We start from the raw sequence: 22,592 nt of genomic DNA, 5'->3' as shown, positions 1-22,592 counted from the left end.
AAGACGGCCACCCCACCTTCCTGTTCAAGTGAGCACAGCACAACAAGGTGAGTCCAAAAATGTATTGTATGCTGCTGCATAAATTATGTAATATGCCAGGGAGATATGTTTACTGTAAGCTAAGAAAGTAATACTAAGTGTATGTTGTGTAGTAAGATGTTAGTTGCCCATGTGCCTCACCCTAATAATTTGGTCTCTTTCCCCCTCATAATGTTCTGACTCTGTGGTGCACATGTAGCCCATAGCCTGTTTTTGAGAAATGTAATCATCGATTATTTTAAGAGCTTTCATTGTCTGCTTATATGCCCCCTTTATTTATCTTGTGGTTCTGACTAGGTCTACAGGGAGAATACTGTAAGAACGGCCCATGTTTAGAATTCTGTCACTGTACATTTTAAAAGTGCTGAACAAATAGTTATATTGACTACGTCCATTCTAGCTCGCTCATTATGTCTTAATCGAAATTACGAATTGCCTCTTATCTGCTTGGCGTCCCCTTATGCCATAGTTTGTACATCTCAGTTGTCAGTAGAAACCACATTTGTTTAAGCATGTCAGCCATATCAGCTATGTTTTTTAAAAGGCAGTAAATGAGGCTGAATGAAATGTCAGACTAGGCTCCGCTGATAGCCAGGTGTAGCAGTGGTAAGGATTCACTCCATGGGGCTGAAAAGAAAGCTCTGCTGTTTGGACAGCTTTATGTAGGCCCTAACAGTTTGTGGGCACCGTTTGTCACCGTTATAGTGCAATTAATGCTGTGTTGTGTGGCTTTTCTGGCATGCATCTAAAAAAAATTGGGGGAATTTGCCCCACCAAGATTTACATGTTCAAATCGCCACTGACTACATGGCTAAAAGAATGTGGACACCGCTTCAAATGAGTGGATTTTCCTATTGAAGCCACACCTGTTTCTGAAAGGTGTATAAAATTGAGCACACAGACATGCAATCTCCATAGACAAACATTGGCAGTAGAATAGCCTTTACTGAAATGCTCAAAATGTTCAGTGGCACCTTCATAGGATGCCACCTTTCCAACAAGTCAGTTTGTCAAATTTCTGTCATGCTAGAGCAGCCTCGGTCAACTGTAAGTGCTGTTATCGTGAAGTGGAAACGTCTAGGAGCAACAACTGCTTAGCCTCGAAGTGGTATGCCACACAAGCTCACAGAAAGTGACCGCCGAGGGCTGATGCGCGTAAAAATAGTCTGTCCTCGATTGCAACACTCACTAACAAGTTCCTCTGGAAGCACAATAACTGTTCATCAGGAGCTTCATGATATGGGTTTCCACCATGCACAATGCCAAGCGTCGGTTGGAGTAGTTTAAAGCTCGCCGCCATTGGACTCTGGAGAAGTGGAAAGGCGTTCTCTGAAGTGATGAACCAAGCTTCACCATCTGGCAGTCCAACGGACTAATTTGGGTTTGGCTGATGCCAGGAGAACGCTACCTGCCCCAATGCATAGTAACAACTGTAATGTTTGGTGGAGGAATAATGGTCTGGGGCTGTTTTTCATGGTTCAGGCTAGGCCCCTTAGTTCAAGTGAAGGGTTCTGTGCTTCCAAGTTTGTGGTAAGAGTTTGGGGAAGGCCCTTTCCTGTTTCAGCATGACAATGCACCCATGCACAAAGCGATGTCCATATAGAAATGGTTTGTCGAGATCGGTGTGGAAGAATGTAACTGGCCTGCACAGAGCCGTAACGTCAACCCCATCAAACACCTTTGGGGATAAATTGGAACGCCGACTACGAGCCAGGCCTAATCACCCAACATCAGCGCCCGACCTTGCTAATGCTCTTGTGGCTGAATGGAAGCAAGTCCCTGCAGCAATGTTCCAACATCTAGTGAAAAACCTTCCCAGAAGAGTGGAGGCTGTTAAAGGGGCAAAAGGGGGACCAACTCCATATTAATGCCCATGATTTTGCAATGAGATGTTCGACCAGTAGGTGTCCACAAACTTATGTTAATATAATTCATGACGGTATCTACAATCCATTTATAATTAAAAAACACATGATAAACTCAGCAAAAAAATAAACGTCCTCTCACTGTCAACTGCGTTTATTTTCAGCAAACTTAACATGTGTAAATAAACGGAGACATAAGCTGAACAAGTTCCACATACATGTGACTAACAGAAATTGAATAATGTGTCTCTGAACAAAGGGGGGGGGGGTCAAAATCAAAAGTAACAGTCAGTGTCTGGTGTGGCCACCAGCTGCATTAAGTACTGCAGTGCATCTCCTTCTCATGGACTGTACCAGATTTGCCAGTTCTTGCTGTGAGATGTTACCTCACTCTTCCACCAAGGCACCTGCAAGTTCCTGGACATTTCTGGGGGGAATGGCCCTAGCCCTCACCCTCCGATCCAACAGGTCCCAGACGTGCTCAATGGGATTAAGATCCGGGCTCTTCGCTGGCCATGGCAGAACACTGACATTCCTGCCTTGCAGGAAATCATGCACAGAACGAGCAGTATGGCTTTTGGCATTGTCATGCTAGAGGGTCATGTCAGGATGAGCCTGCAGGAAGGGTACAACGTGAGGGAGGAGGATGTCTTCCCTGTAACGCACAGTGTTGAGATTGCCTGCAATGACAACAAGCGCAGTCCGATGATGCTGTGACACATCGCCCCAGACCATGACGGACCCTCCACCTCCAAATCGATCCCGCTCCAGAGAACAGGCCTCGGTGTAACGCTCATTTCTTCGATGATAAACGTGAATCCGACCATCACCCCTGGTGAGACAAAACCGCGACTCGTCAGTGAAGAGCACTTTTTGCCAGTCCTGTCTGGTCCAGCGATGGTGGGTTTGTGCCCATAGGCGACATTGTTGCCTGTGATGTCTGGTGAGGTCCTGCCTTACAACAGGCCTACAAGTCCTCAGTCCAGCCTCTCTCAGCCTATTGCGGACAGTCTGAGCACTGATGGAGGGATTGTGCGTTCCTGGTGTAACTCGGGCAGTTGTTGTTGCCATCCTGTACCTGTCATGCAGGTGTGATGTTCGGATGTACCGATCCTGTGCATGTGTTGTTACACGTGGTCTGTCACTGCGAGGACGATCAGCTGTCCGTCCTGTCTCCCTGTAGCGCTGTCTTAGGCATCTTACAGTACGGACATTGCAATTTATTGCCCTGGCCACATCTGCAGTCCTTATGCCTCCTTGCAGCATGCCTAAGGCACGTTCACGCAGATGAGCAGGGACCCCTTCTTTTGGTGTTTTTCAGAGTCAGTAGAAAGGCCTCTTTAGTGTCCTAGGTTTTCATAACTGTGACCTTAATTGCCTACCGTCTGTAAGCTGTTAGTGTCTTAACGACCGTTCCACAGGTGCATGTTCATGAATTGTTAATGGGTCATTGAACAAGCATGGGAAACAGTGTTTAAACCCTTTACCATGAAGATCTGTGAAGTTATTTGTATTTTTAATAATTATCTTTGAAAGACAGAGACCTGAAAAAGGGACGTTTCTTTTTTTGCTGAGTTTATGTGTCGATCGTTACTGCTTGAAATCAGACAAAAGTAGGCTATCTCAGCCACCCGGGTCATAGACCAGGGGTTCCCAATTATATTTGAAAAAATGATATTCCCTAGTTAACGCTGTTTGATCATATTCACTGAATTTTGAGTCTGGCATGTTCTCCCAAATCATAATAATGACATGAAAGTACATTAAAGGCCCTTAGTTGACACTGAAAGGTTGTATTTTATGCTTTGCGCAGGTCTGGAACCAACAAGACCCTGAACAGCTTCTACCTAGCTAGTTCAATAGTTAACCAAATAGCTACCCGGAATATATGCATTGGCTCTTTTTGGACATTTATTTTTTATTTTTTACCCATCACATAAGCTGCTGCTACTGTTTATTATATGTCCCTTTATTCCTAGTTATTTGTTAAATGTACATATCTACCTCAATACCCCTGCACATCGACTCGGTACTGATATCCTGTGTATTTAGCCAAGTTATCTTTACTCATTGTGTATTTATTATTGCTTTTATTATTACGTGATACACTTTTTAAAATTATTTATCTATTTTCTTTCTCTATTCGTTGTTGGGAAAGGCCCGTAAGTAACCATTTCACTGTTAGTCTACACTTGTTGTTTACAAGCATGTGACGAATAGAATTTGATTTGATATTATCAATAGGGAAAGAGTGCTTCCGTACTCCGCTCGTTCTCGCTTGCTTAGATTGAGTTGAAAACGTGACTTTGCCGTGTCTCAAGGCGCGCGCATCAGGTAGCCTTGACCATATAAACCATCCGGATTTGGGAATAATAAAACGCACAACAAGAACACAGTGAAAACCGGTGAAGCAAGCCTGCTGCAGAGTGAGTAATGAGTTACGTTTTGCTCTCTGTGACTATGCTGAGTTGGGAGGTTTTGACTGTTGAATTAGTTTTAGCAATTGGGTCGTTTTTGAAATGCGATGGCAATGCCATTTAGGAAATAATAAACTAATTTTTTCTTTATTTAAATGTAGGCTATTTTGGTATCATCCCATTCTAAATCAACTAATTTGGCAGCTTAATGACGACTATCAGTAACATTTGAACTATCTACTAACCCTTATCCTAACCCTAAACTTTACCCTAGCCCTATAACTCTAACCTTAGCCCTTATCATAACCCTTATTCTAAACATTGCCCTATAACCCTAATCTAACTTCAGGAAGCAGTTGCTTATCAACAGTTTGTTAATAGTATGACCACTTACAGATGGACTATCCAAATAAAGTGTGACTAATCATTTTTACCATTATGATAACTTTGCGCATACTACAAAGTAGGATCAATGAGTTACCCAGCTAACTTTGATGAACAACCATAAATAACTATTGATTTTCTGGTTCATTAAGAAAGCTAAACTTGGATATGCGTTTTTGGTTGTTGAGTCAATTACACCATGCCCAAAATAAAAAGTTAATTCAGAACATTTAGGGAAGCTAGTTGGCTAACTCCTTGATCCTGCTTTGTAGTTCGTGTGGTGGTGCATTTATGCTTGAGGGTGCTGTACTACGGTCATTTTGCAACCCAATCACTACAACTGTTATTGGGTTGTTGCTGAATGTTTACTCTGCATCATTTGTATCTAATGAAGGAATTTCCTTTATATATTCTAAAATACATAAATATATGTTGTTTTAGTAGTTTATAACATCTCAAACTGGATTCTACTAGACGCTATACGGCACATAAACAGTATAGTATGATTGTGGAAGAAATTAGAGGGAAATAACAAAAGTTGTAAAGAAACGAAGGACAATAACATGTAAGAAAGTAAGTATTGAAAATAGGCTCAATTTATGTAAGGATTTATGCATTTGTGGAATAATAGAGCTGTTTTGTGATCAAGTAAAAACTGTGCAGAATCCTTTAGTTCGATTTTCACCAAGAGCTTGGAAGGTTCCCAAATACATTTTACAAGGGCATGGAGAGGGTCTAGTATAATGTCATTGACACAATTGTTAAAACAGAGTGTGTTATTTATAAGCCTCTACAATGCCTCTTTGATAATTTCATAGCAAGTGGCAGGTGAAGTGGGACATTCATTAATTTCTAATGAGAAAATAGTGCCCCACTTCATCTACTAAATTGCCCCACTGCAACTGAAAGACACACTTTAGCAAAAGTAAGGGTCTGATGTTGTTTTAGGTATTGTAGCAACCACTGAATAATCCATTATCCACTTGTTTTCATCATAAACATGTAGATTAAGACCGTAATTAATGAAAATAAACATTACTTGAGTAGGGTAGGCTGATTTTGATTGTCTACATAGCGATTTACCAAAAGTGTCCCTATAATGCTGACTTCACCCTCGGAGTAGTAACACCACAGATGCTCAAATCTAAGGTCATAAAACCCTTTAACCTTTCATTTACTAAAGTGATATGATTAATCAATTTTGCTCACAATGTAATTTCCCTTCATTTAAATTGAGTAACACGCATGACACTTTGTATTTAGACACACTAAATGATCAATGGAATCGTTAAATGACTAAATGGGATTGACTAATCTGAAGGGAATGTTCAAGGTCCTTGTATATCTTTGTAATGAGTGATTTTCAAGGCAGTAACACCAATGACATAAAACTGAGGGACATATGTCATATCAATAAAATACAAAGGTATTTTAATAACCTTTGTTTTTATTGATCTATACAATATATGAAAGACATGTAACTACAACACTACTGGGACAAGCCAATTTGCTTGCCCTAGGTACTTTAAATCATGCATAAACATAAAGGATTAGCATTATGTTCTATCATTGATAAATACATCAGTATAAACAAAAACGTGTTTGATGTGTAAGTATTTGTAATTTGAAAGTGTTTTTCATGGTTGCAAAGGCAAAGGACGCAAATGTCACCGCAATTGCAGTAGCAATTAGCAAGAGTAAACAAGCAATTCTTTCATTATCATTACTTAACACAATATAATGTTCCATAGTATTGTAGAATCAATAGGTTGAAGACCAATTGGTTTATTTCGTAAGCAACTTTGGCACACATTTCAGCACCATAGACAGTGCAACTGCTAATGTGTCTCTGATACAGACTCCTGTCAAAAAGACGAAGACTTACTCATCTGGGTCATCAAATCTTTGCTTAAAACTGATAACTTTGAGATTCTGATGCCAAGAATGCCAAGCTTTTGTTCAACTTCTCTTTAAGTCCAGCAGACGTCAGGGAAATGCTAGCCTACATTCTTTATTTACAGATGGCCAACACACTGAGACCCTGGTTGATCCTTGTCGTCCTCGTCCTGGGCGTGCTGGTTTGTCTGGGCACTTTCACGGATGCCTACTTTACCAAGCCGGTGAGCCCCGACGACAACGCACCTCTGGAGGAATGGGCCAGATACAACACAGCGCTGCGACACTACATCAACCTCATCAATAGACAGAGGTGAGTGAGTTCAGCACTCTGTAGGTTAGCATTTTATCTACACGGGAAAACCTTGTCTTAGATATGGTACCAGAGTCTGAGATAATGCAATGTTTCAGCCTATTGGGGGGGAACAATTTCTCAAACCAGTTTTATGGGAACGGAACCTCCCACTGACAATCAATAGACTCAGCATATTCCTTCACTAAATTTGTTTTCAAAGGTAAAAAAAAAAAAATCCATCTGCCAAATTACAATAAAATGTTGCTGATATTCTGAAGAGGGTTAAATTACAACTATAGCCAAGGTCACAGAAGAAGCTCTGAGGGGACAAGAGATATTTGAATTAATCCTGAGGATAATGATGTTCTCTTGGCTCTCCAAGTTCATGTCCTGTCTCTGTGCCTTGGGGGCAAAAGGAAAGCACAACAGGATTTTCCCCTGTCTCTCAGTACAATTGAGTCTGTGTGTCTGCAACACTGCATCAACCTCATCACTAGATAGAGGTGATTGAGTTCAGCACTCTGTAGGCTAACATGTTATCAACAGGGGAACACCTTGTCTTAGATATGGCACGAGAGTCAGAGATAATGCAATGTTTCAGCCTATTGCAGGGGGGGGGGACAATGACCCATTAACAAGGTGGCCGTCTTTGTAAGTAAGAATGTGCTCTTAACTGACTTGCCTGATTAAAAAAAGGTTAAATAAAATAAAAAAATATGTGCAGATATGTGCACTACGACATTTCCCCCTCTCTCTCACTCTCTCTCTCTCTCTCTCTCTGTCTCTCTGTCTCTCTCTTTCTCTGTCTGTCTCTGTCTCTGTCTCTGTCTCTGTCTCTGTGTGCTGTGTGCTGTGTCCACTGAGCCTTTGGGCGCGCCCTGCAACCTCATTGGATAACACTGGGCCGGCCTCTTGCTAGCTGTCACTCAAATGTGAGGGGCTGAAGCTCATTGGCTAGAACTCAAATTCCTAGGGGGCAGGCACACGTGGTGGGAAATTTAGGGAAAAATGCACAGCACAGCTTCAAGAAAACAGTTGCTTTCTAACTAGGGATTTCGTGGCTAATTGAGGTGAGACAGTAATTCTGCTCATAGATTATGCATGTAAGAACTACACATGGACACATTCAGCCCAAAGCGGGAGGTTTAAAAAATACTTTCTTACTCGCCAAAAAATCGGAGCATGTCTTTAAGTGGGCTGGAGCTGTCAATGCACTACAAGGGCTGTGTGCCATGCAGTTCAGCCCCTCTTGTTCTCACACAAAGGGAGATTCACTCCTCATTGGAAAAGCATTGATTTCAGTGATTTAAAAATGATTTAAAAGCTGTGTCACTCTCTGTGGAACCGAGGATTGCTTGCCTTGCTGAGCATTGGGCATTTGACTTTAAAATCTCTCCTTGTTTAGAGCTAATTGCTTGAGATATGTGTTCTTGCCTCTGGAGATAAAAAGGGTATAGGCGAGTAGTGAGTACACACACTAGGGCAAGGGTCCACATTACATTCAGCCGTGGGCCTATTTTTCCTTGGGCGGATGGTCGGGGAGCCAGAACATCGTTCTAAACCATTTGCACAATGCAAAAGAACAGCGAGAATCCCAAACAGATATGGTTTTTGACAAAAACAAAAATATATGCCTCTCTATTTATGCGTGGGAATACTTGGGAACACACAGTACCAGTCAAACGTTTGGACACCAACTCATTGAGGTTTTTGTTTATTTGTACTATTTTCTACATTGTAGGATAATAGTGAAGACTTTAAAACTATGAAATAACACATTTGGAATCATGTAGTAACCAAAAAAAGTGTTAAACAAATCAAAATATATTTTAGATTTTAGATTCTTCAAAGTTTCCACCCTTTGCCTTGATGACATTCTCTCAACCAGCTTCATGTGAAATGCTTTTCCTTTCCAACAGTCTTGAAGGAGTTCCCACATATGTTGAGCACTTGTTAGCATATTTTCCTTCACTCTGCGGCCCATCTCATCTCATCCCAAACCATCTCAATTGGGTTGAGGTTGGGTGATTGTGGAGGCCAGGTCATCTGATGTAGCACTCCATCACTTTCCTTGGTCAAATAGCCCTTACACATCCCGGAGGTGTGTTTTGGGACCTTGTCCTGTTAAAAAACAAATGATAGTCCCACTAAGCACAAACCAGATGGGATGGTGTTCCGCTGCAGAATGCTGTGGTAGCCATGCTGGTTAAGTGTGTCTTGAACAAGGCAATGGGTGGCTACTTTGAAGAATCTCAAATCTAAAATATATTTGTTTAACACTTTTTTGGTTACTACATGATTCCATATGTGTTATTTAATAGTTTTGATGTCTTCACTATTATTCTACAATATAGAAAATAGCAAAACAAATAAAAACCCTGGAATGAGTAGGTGTGTCCAAACTTTTGACTGGTACTGTATTTCCTAAATTAAAATCACTTTGAGCTGATTTCCTGTTGATTTTACAGTCTTTTAGGTCCAACAATGAAAATTATATATATTTTTTGCTCAGAAAACTTGTGGGCCAAATAAAATCACCGGCCCACGGGCTGCCTATTGGGGAACCCGGCAGTAGGGTATTCACACCATTAATGTCTGCGTAGTTTCTTGAAACTTTGGCTCTTTCTCAATAAATTTTTCTCCGATTCCTGGCATCCGCTCGCCTCTTTCTTAAAACGCATTGGAGAAGGAGTTCTGAAGGGAAGGACCTTGGATCTTCTCTTCCAGTACTCAGAAAGACTAATTGAGGTAGTGCCTTGCAATTCATGGGTCTGTCAACGATCAGGTGGCCAGGCTATTCATCGCAACAAGGGGACATGATATGATCTTAAGACCCCTGTTAGCACACTCCAGCAAGTAATGTACATCTCCTGGTGACATACAGCATGTGGTGGTCTCTGTGTCCAATAGGTATGGAAAGAGGTCTGCACCTGAGTCAGCTCTGGGGTGGTTGCTGTTCAGAGATGAGTCGGAAGGCGATTTAACACAACGGTGAGAGGATGAAGAGACTGAGGGAAAGGGTGATTCAAAGTGACTGTCTGCTCTTTGTTACAACAGACTCATCATACCTTGAGTATATTAACATGACCCATGCATACACCCGCAGTAGGAATGTGACAGTCCACTCAGAGATTCCTAAAAGTAGTGCCCACACTGGATAGCAATATCTAAATTTGATCACTAGATATGGAGTTTAGTGAGTTTGGAAGGCCAGCTACTGACTTTCTGTGTCTTTTTCTAACAGTTCGGGTGGCAGTGATCTCGGATAAATCTGGGTCCCGTCCCACTGGCATGCTGTTCCACTCAAATGGTGGGCCTTACAACAACTCAAATAGGCTGCTCAACTGGCAACCTTCACTGGACTGTGTGGCCCACTATTTATTTTCAACATCTCTGTCTCTCTTTCTCACTCTCTCATTTCAACACATAATTGTCTATTTTTGGTTGTTGACATCATTTGTAATTAAATTCAACAATGAATAATAAATAAATGTGTTATTATACATCTTGTCACAGTGAATTTTGTTGAAAGCCTTTCTGTTTCTGTGACTCAACAGATAAGCAAACCAATATTTATATCCAAAAGCCATGATTGGAAATGATCCTACACCAACCACCACTTCAGGCTTATTATTAAACATGGTTATAAGAGTAATATCATTGTATGTGACATATTCATACCACTGGGTGACAGTATATTACAAGGAAAATGCTCTCTGTACGTTATTTGCCATTGGACTTGTAATTTATGCATTAGACCACATATTCTACTGACCTTGCTGCAGGACGTGGCCAGCCTATACATTTACCATAATTCCTTACAACGGTCTCAAAAAGAGTAGGGATGTATTGAAGAATCAGCAATTTAATACAGTATCCTATGCTGAAGATGAAACTCATCATTTTGAAACTTTTGGACACAGTATAGTGTACTATTTCCTTACTTTGTTTATGGTACATTGTGCTGTCTTATCACGTGTGATATTTAGATATTTAAGTCATCTAGACTCAAGACCTGCACGACAAGAAGCATTCAAACCGCAGTTCGGTGGGTTCTGCACTGTGGCACACATACCGTTTTCCCTTTAATCTTCAGCAACGGTGCTCGGGGATTTGACATTTCAGCCGCGCCGTCTTCGCTCTCGTCTCGAATTGGACAGTGGGAGCAACAGAAGCAAGGTAACCTAATATGAGCTCCTAAAGTAGTGATTTGTTGAACAGAAAGAATGGTTATTGATGTAGAAGATGATAATTTCTTGTCGCTATCGTTTTCTTTGTGTCCCGGCTATTTAGAATCGATTGTGATTCCGCGGTGATGCGCCCGTGGCACCAGGTGGTTTGTTTTACGCTAGAATCTATCATATTACGAATGAATGGATTGGACATTGTGAATTATTGATAGTGGTGGCATCGCACTATCAATCATGTTGATCTTGCACATGATAGCATATTCCTGGCACTACCTCCTCTAGCTTAGGCTACCGTTATTACGCAGGAGCCTATTGGTGTGCATACAAAGCCCACAGATGGTGAGGAATAGTCTAAGAGAAAAGCATTTAAGAAAAAGCACAAGCTATTTCTGATTTATTTTCTTATCCCACGTACCGCACTCAATAGCTGCCAAATTGTGTGAGGAGATACAATGTAGTCTAACCCGTGTCCGGTCTTCCATCCTTTGCGCTTGTGAATTAGAATACTATATCACTGACTTTACAAGTTAATGATGGATTATCAATCATACTCTTGGAAATGTACTTGTGACTGGGAGAGAATGGCTGTTTTACAATAGCAGAATTCCAGACCTTATGTAGCCATAAGGATAGTCGGATCGGACATCATGTGCACCTGTTCCCTGGTGCATGCTCACGTCACTCCCTACGCACCACATTTCTCTTTCAGTTTTAATGTGAATATATGAATAAACAAACAAATGATAATGTGTAATTTAGTTCTGAGAGTAATAGCCTACAGTAGCTTATTGGGTAATGACATTGTAGCAAATATGAGAGGTAGCCGCGACCGGGACTCGAACCCGGGTCCACGACTGTCAAGCAAACAGTTTAACCCAGGGATGGGCGTTTGCGAGCAAAACACTTTAGCGGCCCCCTATTGACAGTGGAGCAAAACATATAAATTATAGTGTTTATTTCCTGCAATTCCGTACTTGGCACAGACTTCAGTTCAACATCAGGTTGGTTCAGTTGTCAACTAAGGAGAAATCAACAAAACATTTCACCGTCATTGGATTTAGATAAAATGTTTGGTGAATTTTTTTCCCTTTACATTTTTGACTTTTAGCAATTCCAATCAGTTTTCCACAAATATCTGTTTTGTTGAAATAACGTGGAAACTTAACCTTACCATTCAATCAGAACATCATACCTGGTGGAATGGACCATGATGTAAACACATTCATTTTTGACATCTTCTCTAACAAGGTAATTGGGAGAGGGTGTAGTCTAGCCCAGGGTTTCCCAAACTCTGTACTGCCCCCCCCCAGCACTACACAGCTGATTCAAATAACCAACTCATCATCAAGCTTTTGATTATTTGAATCAGCTGTATAGTGCTAGGGCAAAAACCATACCTGCACCCAGGTGGGGCCCCAGGACCGAGTTTGGGAAACCCTGGTCTCGCCTACTGAATGAGCACTAAGGACACGGCTGGCAGAAAGAGAGGTCCTTTTCAACCATCATAGTGTCCTTTGTTACTTTACACTCAAACTTACAGTGAGATGGTTATGTCTAAAATCATAGATCATATCATATTAGGTGTTTGGGTTGAGATGAGCTTCAGCAGTTATTCAAGTCTTCTAATACAGTTTTTCCAAATCACTCTGGCGGAGTTACACATCAAAACTGTGATAGATCTTATTCTGGAGTGCTTTTAGCTCAGCTTAAAGGAACTTCATCCTTCTTAATAGTCTCCCTTTTGAGAACTTGCAGCTGCAACAGGATTTTTGGCGGGTTTGACAGCTGTGTGATGCTGCACGATCAATGAGCTCCACAGAAATGTGACCTAAGCACTTCCTTACACAGCATGAAAACACTGCCAGATTTGTGGTGATTCTCAATTAGTAAAAAGTACGTCCTCTCCTAGACTCCTCTGTCATCCTCTCCTCTGTGACCGGGAAACCGATAAGTAGTCGCCATATGAAGGAGTGTCAATTCGTTAATAAGAGGCAAATTGAGGAGTTTGCTCCTCTACTGGATTGCCTCCCCCGGAGAAGGATGTTCAGGTGTATCCTACTGTGGAAGAGTTTTGAAATCCGCCACACCCCCTTTGAAACAGCTGTTGTTTTATCGGATGAGAAAATCATGCACACATTTAAAAACAACATGCTACTTATCCATTTATTAATGTCTTGCACAACTAGCTACATTTCATTTGACCATTTTACAGATGTATTTTGGGGTTCAACATCTGTAAACGTAATTTGCCTGATGACACACTACAGTAGGGTAGCCTCATTTCATATACAAGTGCATTTGTTTCCACATTTCCTCTCCTCCTCACCTTGATTAACTTGGACCTTTTTCAAAAGGAGGCGAGGAGAAGATAGGACAGAGGAGAGGACTTGAGGAATAGAGGAAATCTAATTGAGATTCTCCCACAGTCTTAAGCCTCCCTCACTTCCTCCTTCTATCCTTACTTCTCTTCTTCCTTGAGGCAATGACTGCAAGGTAACCAGTTTATTCATTCACCAATCCAACCGTGTCAGATCAGTGGTTAAGGAAGGAAGGAGCTCTAAAATATTTAAGCAGGGCCTAGGGCAGCCTCAAATCTCACAACTATAATGTTTTGATGGGGTAACCTAACTTAGCAGGCGTAAAGTAAATGCATGAAACAAGACACCCCCCCCCCCCCCCCCCCCCCTACTGCAGGGATCATCAACTTGTTTTCTTGAGCGGATGGTCAGGGGGCCGGGAACATACTTTGAAATCATTTGTATAATGCAAATTGACCGCACAAATCCCAAACAGATATAATATTTGACTAAAACATCATCATTTCAAACCTTGCTTACATTTGTATACGATCACATATACAGTATCTCTCTATTATGCGTGGGAATACTTTGGAACAGATTTCCAAAATAAAAATCACTTGGAGCTGATTTGCTGGTGTTTTTATAGTCTTTTCTGTCCAACAAAATTAAACTTGGGGGGGGGCCGCGGGCCACCAGTTGAGGAACCCTGCCCTACTCTAGATACTGTTGACGAGAAGAACAAAACTGTCCGTAGAGGTTTTCTTCTGCACTGTTTAACCAATCCAGTAAATGTGGATGAGGAAGTTGCATCACAGGCTCTCTTTCCATTTCCTTGAAAACCGGAACATCCGGTTGTTGACAACTCAGCAGAGGCTATGATGGGGTAGTGTAATTTGTTTTGGTGAAGCTACTCTGAAAATGTAGTTTACCAAGCTACCAATTACTTCACACTGGAAGAAGTTAAGATACACTAACACTAGCCTTTATATAAAAAACTATACAAATATAGTCTACTTAAATAGATTCTCCGGTACTTTTGTATATTTTTTACATGCCAAAAGTGGTCCCCAAAAATTGCGTATTACATCACATATGTGCAGATATGTGCACCAGGTCATTGCTCTCACTCTATTGTGTGTGCATCTTGCTCATTGTCTAGAACTTAAATTGCTAGGGGGCTGGCCCACATGGGGGAAATTTTGTGGGAAATGTTGCAGCACAGCTTCCAGAAACAGTCGCTTTCAAACTAGGGATTTCGTGGCTAATTGAGGTAAAACATTCATTCTGCTCATAGATTATGCATGTATGAACTACACATTGACATATCCAGCCCAAAGAGGGAGGTTTAAAACATTTACGGAGGATGTCTTTAAGTAAAGTATTTTGAAAAACTACTATGTGAAAAATAATCATATCTAAATCTGAAATGTTATAGACTACAAATTGTCTGATGTTAATAACAGAATGTGTAATTTAGACGATTTAACACAAAAAACAGTTTCAAGTGACAATTAGGCAGGTCTGCTGTAAATGTAAAAAAAAAATTAAAAAAGGATATTCTTGCCTACTTTGCAAAAAATAGTGTGTAGTTCCAGTAGTTAGCTACACCGCTACATGGCAACAAAGAAACTACTGAAAACACAATCAAGATTTTTATTTGGTTCAACTACCACCAAGCTACTGAAAATGTGTAGTTAAATTACTAATTGAACTACATATATTTCACTACTCCCCAACACTGGATCCTAGATCATTAGCCCAGAACTAAAATCTCACGTAATTTGTACCTTTTATGTTTATGTAGCCTGTCCACTAAAGGTTTTTGGCTACTTCTATCTTGAATACCAAACCTAATTGTGCCTATATTCATATGAACTATTCTTCTTATGCCGCTCCATAGCGCTGTATCCTTAGCTTAGGGAGATACTGTGTTGCTGAGAAACAACCGAGCCTCCCAGGCTTTGATTTCTTCTCTGGTTGAATCAGCTGTCGGCAGAGAAAGTGCAGAGGTAAGGCCAGAGATGGAAGAGGAAGCAAGACACCCCACTGACTGTTTTTTTCTGCTTCAATAAAAGTCAATGACTTCCTCCCCACTGACTGTTTTTTTCTGCTTCAATAAAAGTCAATGAGCTAAGTACACCAGACCCAGCTGCTATTGCGTTGGTGTCTATGGGAGGCCCACCCCGTTAAGTAGACCGGAACTGCATTTTTTTTTCAATGGTAAATGGCCCTTAGTGAACTATCTTCATTTATCCACCATATTTGGTAGGGCCTCCATTGTAGGCACGGTGAGTCGGCATAGAGATGAACCAAATCAAATCAAAATCAAAATCAAATGTATTTATATAGCCCTTCGTACATCAGCTGATATCTCAAAGTGCTGTACAGAAACCCAGCCTAAAACCCCAAACAGCAAGCAATGCAGGTGTAGAAGCACGGTGGCTAGGAAAAACTCCCTAGAAAGGCCAAAACCTAGGAAGAAACCTAGAGAGGAACCAGGCTATGTGGGGCTAACCGGCGACGGTGTAACGCATCTATTCCAGTGGCACCCCTCCGTCCTTCGCCCCACATTTAAAGCAACTGGAAAACGTTCATGGCAGGCACTGTTGTCACCTTAGCTTGCTACATAAGGAATTATAGAAAGCACGAGCACCACCACCAATCAGTTTACACCACAGCGCACATACCAGTCGTTACTATGACAACCAGTGTAATCCGATTTGGTCACTTTTAATTTGCTGTTTGGACAGTCAGTTCCAAAACGGATTTTAACAACTGATTTGAGTATTAGGGTCTGCAGTGTGAACAATGCTTATGTCACCCCTGTCACTACCACAACAGATCAGTCTGGATGAATTTAGGGTTTGTAACCATGGTGACATAGCTAATGTAAAATGGGCTGGACTACTGCATTATTTTGTATGGATTGGCTCTATAGGGACAGGAGTTTTACTTGAGGTGAGCTCATGTGCTCTGGAAAAACTCAGGGCCACTAGATCCAAGACGGTATAGTATAAAGATAGGCATAAGCTACTTCTCCAATAGAATTCCCCGATCACACTTGTAGGCGATGTCATGGTGATGTTGGCTAGCTAAACTCATGTGCAAAAACATTTTGTCTCGCGCTAAACTGTGCGTGTGCAGGTTGTCAAATCAAAGGCACTCCTTCGATATAAAGTTGTTTTTGACGGAAATGAAAACGTGTCAGTTTGTCACTTTCATGAGCTGGAGTAATAACATGTTCAACTAATTACTTTTCTCGGATGTAGGTTGTGCCTTTGGATTTTGGGAAAACTAACAACTAAGGAATGATTTTTGACCTTTCTTACCATCTGTTTCCATCCAATTGGCGACAGATTTGAATGCGAATATTCTAAAATCCCCATGAAGAAAGTATGCCTATATTCCCACCAGTGGTGTTTCCACCAAACGGACTTGTTGCGGATACAAATGAGTGCAGGATGAGGTAGTGCACACAAAATGTTAAGTTTTTTTGTACCGAATAAAAATCTAACGTTTTTATGTGTTTCCATCACATTTTCAATTCCATTGCAAAAACGGTTGCGTTAAATGTACTATTTAAATAGTTAAATAGTAAATGTACCTACTCTGGTTTTGGCACCTGTGCTCTAGCCAACAGCTCACAGATACAGTGCGGGTTGGCTGTGCTGGTTGGCTAGTCTACATGATGAGATTATTATGAAAAAGAGCGATGTCACCATAATAAGGACCCTCGATATTTATTGGAACGGAGCATCAAGCTCATCACCGTGCACTTTCACCACCCCTTGAAAGTTCCATCATACTTTATCTAATCTGTAGCCTAATAAATTGCATGCTTTCCCAAATCATAGTGGGAGGAACACACAATATATCATCGCGTGACTCCAAGTCTACTTTGATATGATGTTTATTATATCAACATTTGCGCGTTAAGGCATGTCCATTGCCATTTCTCGCACAATTCATTTTACAGATGCAAAAAGAGCCCATCATGTCGAACGAACAAATGATCTGTCTGCATTTATAACATTGTACCTAGACTTCCTGTTTCCATCACAGCTGTCAGGATGTTTTATTATATGGTATGAAGTAAAGTACTTGCATAAAATGTGTGGATGGAAATGTGGTTACTGATTTCTCAAACCCCCAAATCCCGGCTTGGCTTGCTTGGTCTGTTTCGCAAGCGTTCCCGGAAGTCTAACGATGTTGCACCTCAGGGTTTAGAAACTTTGTGACTAGAGTTTCACATCACAGCTTTGCCTTTGAAGGCCTCAATATCGTATCTGATCATATTATACTGTATTGTATATCGTATTGTGTATCGTGTATTATAAACTGGGTGGCTAGAACCCTGAATGCTGATTGGCTGACAGCTGTGGTATATCAGACCGTATACCATGGGTATGAAAAAAACATTTTTACTGCTCTAATTAGTGGATAACCAGTTTATAATAGCAATAAGGCAACCCGGAGGTTTGTGGTATATGGCCAATGTACCACAGCTAAGGTATATGGCCAATATACCGCAATGTGGTATATGTGGTACATATACCGCAATGTGGTATATGTGGTATATGGCCAATATACCGCGATGTGTAATGTCTAAGAACAGCCCTTAGCCGTGGTTCATTGGCCATATACCACACCCCCTCGTGCCTTATTGCTTAAATATATCGTATAGTGTACCATATCGTACTGTACTATATCCTATCTGTAACATTTGGTCAGAAACTTTAGTCTTTAGTCAAGAGGTATGTTGGTGACGTTGAACCAAGGCCTGTCATTACTCAGACTTATTCAATCAGTACTTCCTTGACTGAATTACCAGCAACAGGGAGCTTGACTGAAATACTGGCAGTGGAACTGCTTCACTGCTAAGGCTATTGTGTGTGTGTGTGTGTGTGTGTGTGTGTGTGTGTGTGTGTGTGTGTGTGTGTGTGTGTGTGTGTGTGTGTGTGTGTGTGTGTGTGTGTGTGTGTGTGTCTGTGGCTAAAATGTTATTTTCCAGTTGAGTTGGGGCTATCACTGTTGACATTTAAGTAGCTAACTATAGTAGCACTTTGTGTGCATCAATATACATGAGGTGGTGAGAATGAAAACAGTGTTGAACATTCAGATCTCAGTTGACCATGTGGCACGTACTAGCTTCAAATGGCATTTCAATTAGTTTCTTTCTCCTCCCTACAAAATAATATTTTGTTTTGATGTAGCGAATTCAAGTTATTTCGGGCTCCCGTTGTGTGACACAGATTCACAGAAGTTTGAGTTTGTTAAGGAGGAATTTAGGTCACACCTGATTTCACAGCTCTTAAGTAAATAAGTAAAACCTTTAATCTGTTATTTAAAAGCTCCTTATAAATGTTCTGTAATTCTCTACCTTTAGTTTTTCATGGAGAAATCAGGGCCGGTGTCAGAGTGGGATCAGGTCCCTCCTGTCCATGTAATCACATTCATTATGATCTAATAGGCAAAACTGATCGTAGATCAGCACTCTTACTCTAAGACACTATATGAATACCGCCCCGGCCCCAGACCAAATACACCATACGCTTGCCACTTAAATATAGCACCAGTGGACCTGAATATAAACTATATAAAGTGTACAATCAGACACACACTCCTGAAGTTTATTCATGCACTTTGGTGAGACATGATGCATATCTGAAATCTGAAATCAAGTTAATCAGTCTTTCGGGTGAGAGATCAAGTTCACAAAGACATTTCTCATTGAGAGCTTTCATCATAGACCTCTGAGTTGGCCTTTTTAAACGGCCGTTTAAGCCTTGTGATCCAGCTTGTGTATCTCACTGTGCTGTGATCGATTCCACTGTGATTAATTTTGAAGGCAATACTCTGGATTTCAATGGTGCTGTTCACCCTCTACAATTTATTCTCAGTATTGTTTTGATATAAAAAGAAAAACTACAATTCAATAGCAGAGACACATTAAACTACTACCATTTGCATTTCATTATTCCCCAATTGAGTACAATTGCAATCCCCTCTCCCCTTATTATTATTTTACGCCTTTTTCCTTGTTGCCATGGCAAACCAGTGGAAAAAAGAAAAGAGGTCCTTGCGGTTGTCTTGGATACGAGCGCTTTCCCCCTGTGATGCAATGAGAGGAGGAGAGGAACCTGTGGGAGTGCAGGCAGGGTTATTTTTAGGCGTGACGTGAGCCACGCGTGGATTAGGATTTGGTTGTGGTGTATGTGTGTGTGCGTGCGTGCGTTTGTGTGTGTCTGTTTCTGTCAGAGTATGTGTGTGTCAAAGAGTCTGTGTCTGTCAGTAACAGTGTGTGTGGGTGAGAAAAAAGGGTTTGTGTGTGTGCGTGTTGGCATCACAGATTTAAGGTGCAACCTACCTGTTGGGGGTAGATATAACACCCGTGTGCCAGGACCACACATTAAGAAAGTAGGTGCTGGCTCCTGGCCAAGATGTGGATCCAAGACACCTAGCTTATGTAACAGAAAACCTTTCACAAATATATATCAGAGACCTGTAAATGACTGTATAGAAATAGAAATGCTACCCTCAGTGTTTCGCACTCCTCTCTCTGAGATTGTGTTAATCCTGTTGTCGTCCGTCCCTCTGTTTGTGTGGCCCTGGCCCAGTGTCAGTGTTTCTCTCCACTTCAGCGTTGCGCTTCTCTTAATTGGTTGGCAGGGTGGAGAGATGATGATTGCAGGCCTGCGCTGCGAGCATGATGTCATAGCAGCTGTGGTGTCGATGTAGCCTGGGCTCAGTATGACAGAGAACGTGGGACTTTGGATCACACCTAAAGACTAAGCGGTCCCCACAATATAAAATACCTAGCAGGAGCACAGCTACAGGCCCTGATCTCTGTTGTAGAATGTAATGCAACTATTGTACATTTATATACCCTTATTATTTCAATTGGAAAGTGCTTTATAAAGGCCTAATCGCTTGATTACAATTTCATCCGTTTTCATAATAGGCTAAGAAAATGATATCATTCGGTGTGCAGCGTCATTGGGCTGATTTTGCCCCTGCATAAGAAACGCTCCGGAAAAAAAGAGAGGGAGAGAGCTGGCGAAATAAAGCAGGAAAATGCTGACCCCTCTCTCTCTCTCTCTCTTCACCCTCTGTAAACCCAGCTCAAGCATGGCCAAGGCTGCCTGCAAGCTGCCTGCATACTTTTAACAAGCTCTGTCATTTGTGTGTGCGTGTTTGTTGTGCGTCTATGTGTGAGAGAGCAACTGTATGTGTGTGTGTGCGCGTCTGTGTGTGCTTTATCGTGTGTGTGCTTGCCTGTGTGCTCTGTCATTTCCCAGTGTGAACACCAGAGGGCTGGGGAGGGAGGGATAAGCTGGGGGAGGGGGGGGGGTGAACTGGTGTGAATGTTTTAAGAGCCTGATCTGCGTAGATCAGTGTTATACAAAGCCCTGGGCAGTGGTAGAGTACATTTCACACTCTGGGTTTCAGTGTGTTTCAATGGCACAGCAGGAACTACAATTCGAGCTTCTGTCTAAGTGTTGATGTGGTGGTAATATACTAATCTGCATAGACACACACTTTTTAGATGATGATTGTGCTTTGTGCTCTATAGTGTAGGAAGTGTATGTGTGTGTGTGTGTGTGTGTGTGTGTGTGTGTGTGTGTGTGTGTGTGTGTGTATGTGATGAGGCGGTTGAATGATAGACTTTCCCTCCTATTTGGCTACCACCCCTTCACCCTGACCACAGTCTGCTGTATATTGTCATGGCAACCAGGCATTAGCATCATTGGATGCTGTTCTCCTTCATCAACTTCACTTTTTCCACCTCTGTTCCATTTCTCTCTCTCTCTCTCTCTCTCTCTCTCTCTCTCTCTCTCTCTCTCTCTCTCTCTCTCTCCCCCCCTCTCTCTCTCTCTCTCTCTCTCTCCCTCTCCCTCTCCCTCTCCCTCTCTCCCTCTCCCTCTCCCTCTCCCTCTCTCTCTCTCTCTCTCTCTCTCTCCCCATCTCTCTCTCCCTCTCTCTCTCTCCCTCTCCCTCTGTCTCTCTCTCTCTCTCTCTCTCTCTCTCCCTCTCCCTCTCCCTCTCTCTCTCTCTCTCCCTCTCTCTCCCTCTCCCCCTCTCTCTCTCTCTCTCTCTCCAGCTCTCTCTCTCTCTCTCTCTCTCTCTCTCCCTCTCCCTCTCTCTCTCCCTCTCCCCCTCTCTCTCACTCACTCTCTCTCTCTCTCTCTCCAGCTCTCTCACACACTAACATCTCACTCGACTCTTCAATCCGTTGCTATTTGTCCTTGATTTCTCACTGCTGCAATGTAACACAATTCTAGGACTCTTCTTCACAAATCCATCGGCAAACAATTGATTTAGAACATGTCTGAAGTTGTTGAGCCTCTCCAGTCAGTTCCTGATGACATTAAGCGTAATGCCAATGGGTTCAATCAGATGCCTTAACGATCCTCTCCAAGCTAGTACAACATGTTATCCTGCCCACTCACTTACTGTAGCCAATCTCTTTAACTAGCTATAGTTGACTTCGTGGAAACTGAGTTGGGCAGTGTGGGTGTTACCTATAATTAGACACTGACAACAGGGGAATGGGCATGTGTGGGCATGGGAACTATACTGGGACTGGGTGGGCGTAAATAACATGAGGGAGAACTCCCTCAGTCTCCCTCTACCGCTTTTTGTCTGCTTCTCTTATCGTCCCTCCCTCCTCTTGGTCCATTTCTCCAGTTGGGTGTTTGAGGGTGGTCGTTTTCATAACTGATGAATAATTAATGCTTGTTTACCATGTTCTTCTCCCTACCTCTCTCATTATCTCTCTCCAGCTGACCTAACAAGATTCAAAGAAGAGGATTTGGGAAGACCAGATTTCCAAAATGCCCGTGGCATCATCCAGCTCGGACTCTGGTAAGTGGCTTGGCCTCAGCGTGACGGAGTGATAGAAAGAGATAGAGATGGCGAGAAAGGGGTGAAACCTGTGTGTCTGTGTGTGTGTACAGTTGAAGTCGGAAGTTTACATACACCTTAGCCAAATACATTTAAACTCAGTTTTCACAATTCATGACATTTAATCCTAGTAAAAAATTCCATGTCTTAGGTCAGTTAGGATCACCAGTTTATTTTAAGAATGTGAAATGTCAGAATAATAGTAGAGAGAATGATTTATTTAATCTTTTATTTCTTTCATCACATTCCCAGTGGGTCAGAAGTTTACATACACTCAATTAGTATTTGGTAGCATTGCCTTT

The 22,592-nt window shown here is 41.8% G+C and overlaps 2 protein-coding genes across 3 annotated transcripts in view; both read left to right on the top strand.

Annotated features, from left to right (window-relative positions):
* Positions 1-6,726: 6,726 nt before the first annotated feature.
* On the top strand, positions 6,727-10,263 carry LOC139368114 (peptide Y-like). The gene is made up of 3 exons (XM_071106689.1): positions 6,727-6,914; positions 9,807-9,887; positions 10,141-10,263. Exons 1-3 carry the CDS (start codon positions 6,727-6,729, stop codon positions 10,163-10,165), a joined length of 294 nt encoding a protein of 97 aa, XP_070962790.1. The 3' UTR covers positions 10,166-10,263.
* Positions 10,264-10,897: 634 nt separating this feature from the next.
* The window catches only part of LOC139368111 (MAGUK p55 scaffold protein 2b), a 52,494-nt gene continuing 40,799 nt past the window's right edge, over positions 10,898-22,592 (top strand). Inside the window, exons 1-2 of one of the 2 annotated variants that reach the window (XM_071106686.1) lie at positions 10,898-11,075; positions 22,170-22,251. In XM_071106686.1, the coding sequence (XP_070962787.1) occupies positions 22,221-22,251 (31 nt within the window). In that variant the 5' untranslated portion in view covers positions 10,898-11,075; positions 22,170-22,220. The remainder of the gene's footprint in view (positions 11,076-22,169; positions 22,252-22,592) is intronic. The other variant, XM_071106685.1, reaches the window with a different exon arrangement.

This window comes from Oncorhynchus clarkii, chromosome 16, assembly GCF_045791955.1.
Source record: "Oncorhynchus clarkii lewisi isolate Uvic-CL-2024 chromosome 16, UVic_Ocla_1.0, whole genome shotgun sequence".
NCBI lineage: Eukaryota > Metazoa > Chordata > Actinopteri > Salmoniformes > Salmonidae > Oncorhynchus > Oncorhynchus clarkii.
The sequence above is the reverse complement of the archived record's forward strand: the minus strand, read 5'-3'. Positions and strand labels throughout refer to the sequence as shown.

Coding starts and splice junctions, on each gene's coding strand:
- LOC139368114 (XM_071106689.1), top strand. CDS start 6,727: ATGGCCAACACACTGAGACCCTGGTTGATCCTTGTCGTCCTCGTCCTG. Junction 6,915..9,806: donor AACCTCATCAATAGACAGAG/GTGAGTGAGTTC, acceptor TGTGTCCAATAG/GTATGGAAAGAGGTCTGCAC. Junction 9,888..10,140: donor GAAGGCGATTTAACACAACG/GTGAGAGGATGA, acceptor TTTTTCTAACAG/TTCGGGTGGCAGTGATCTCG.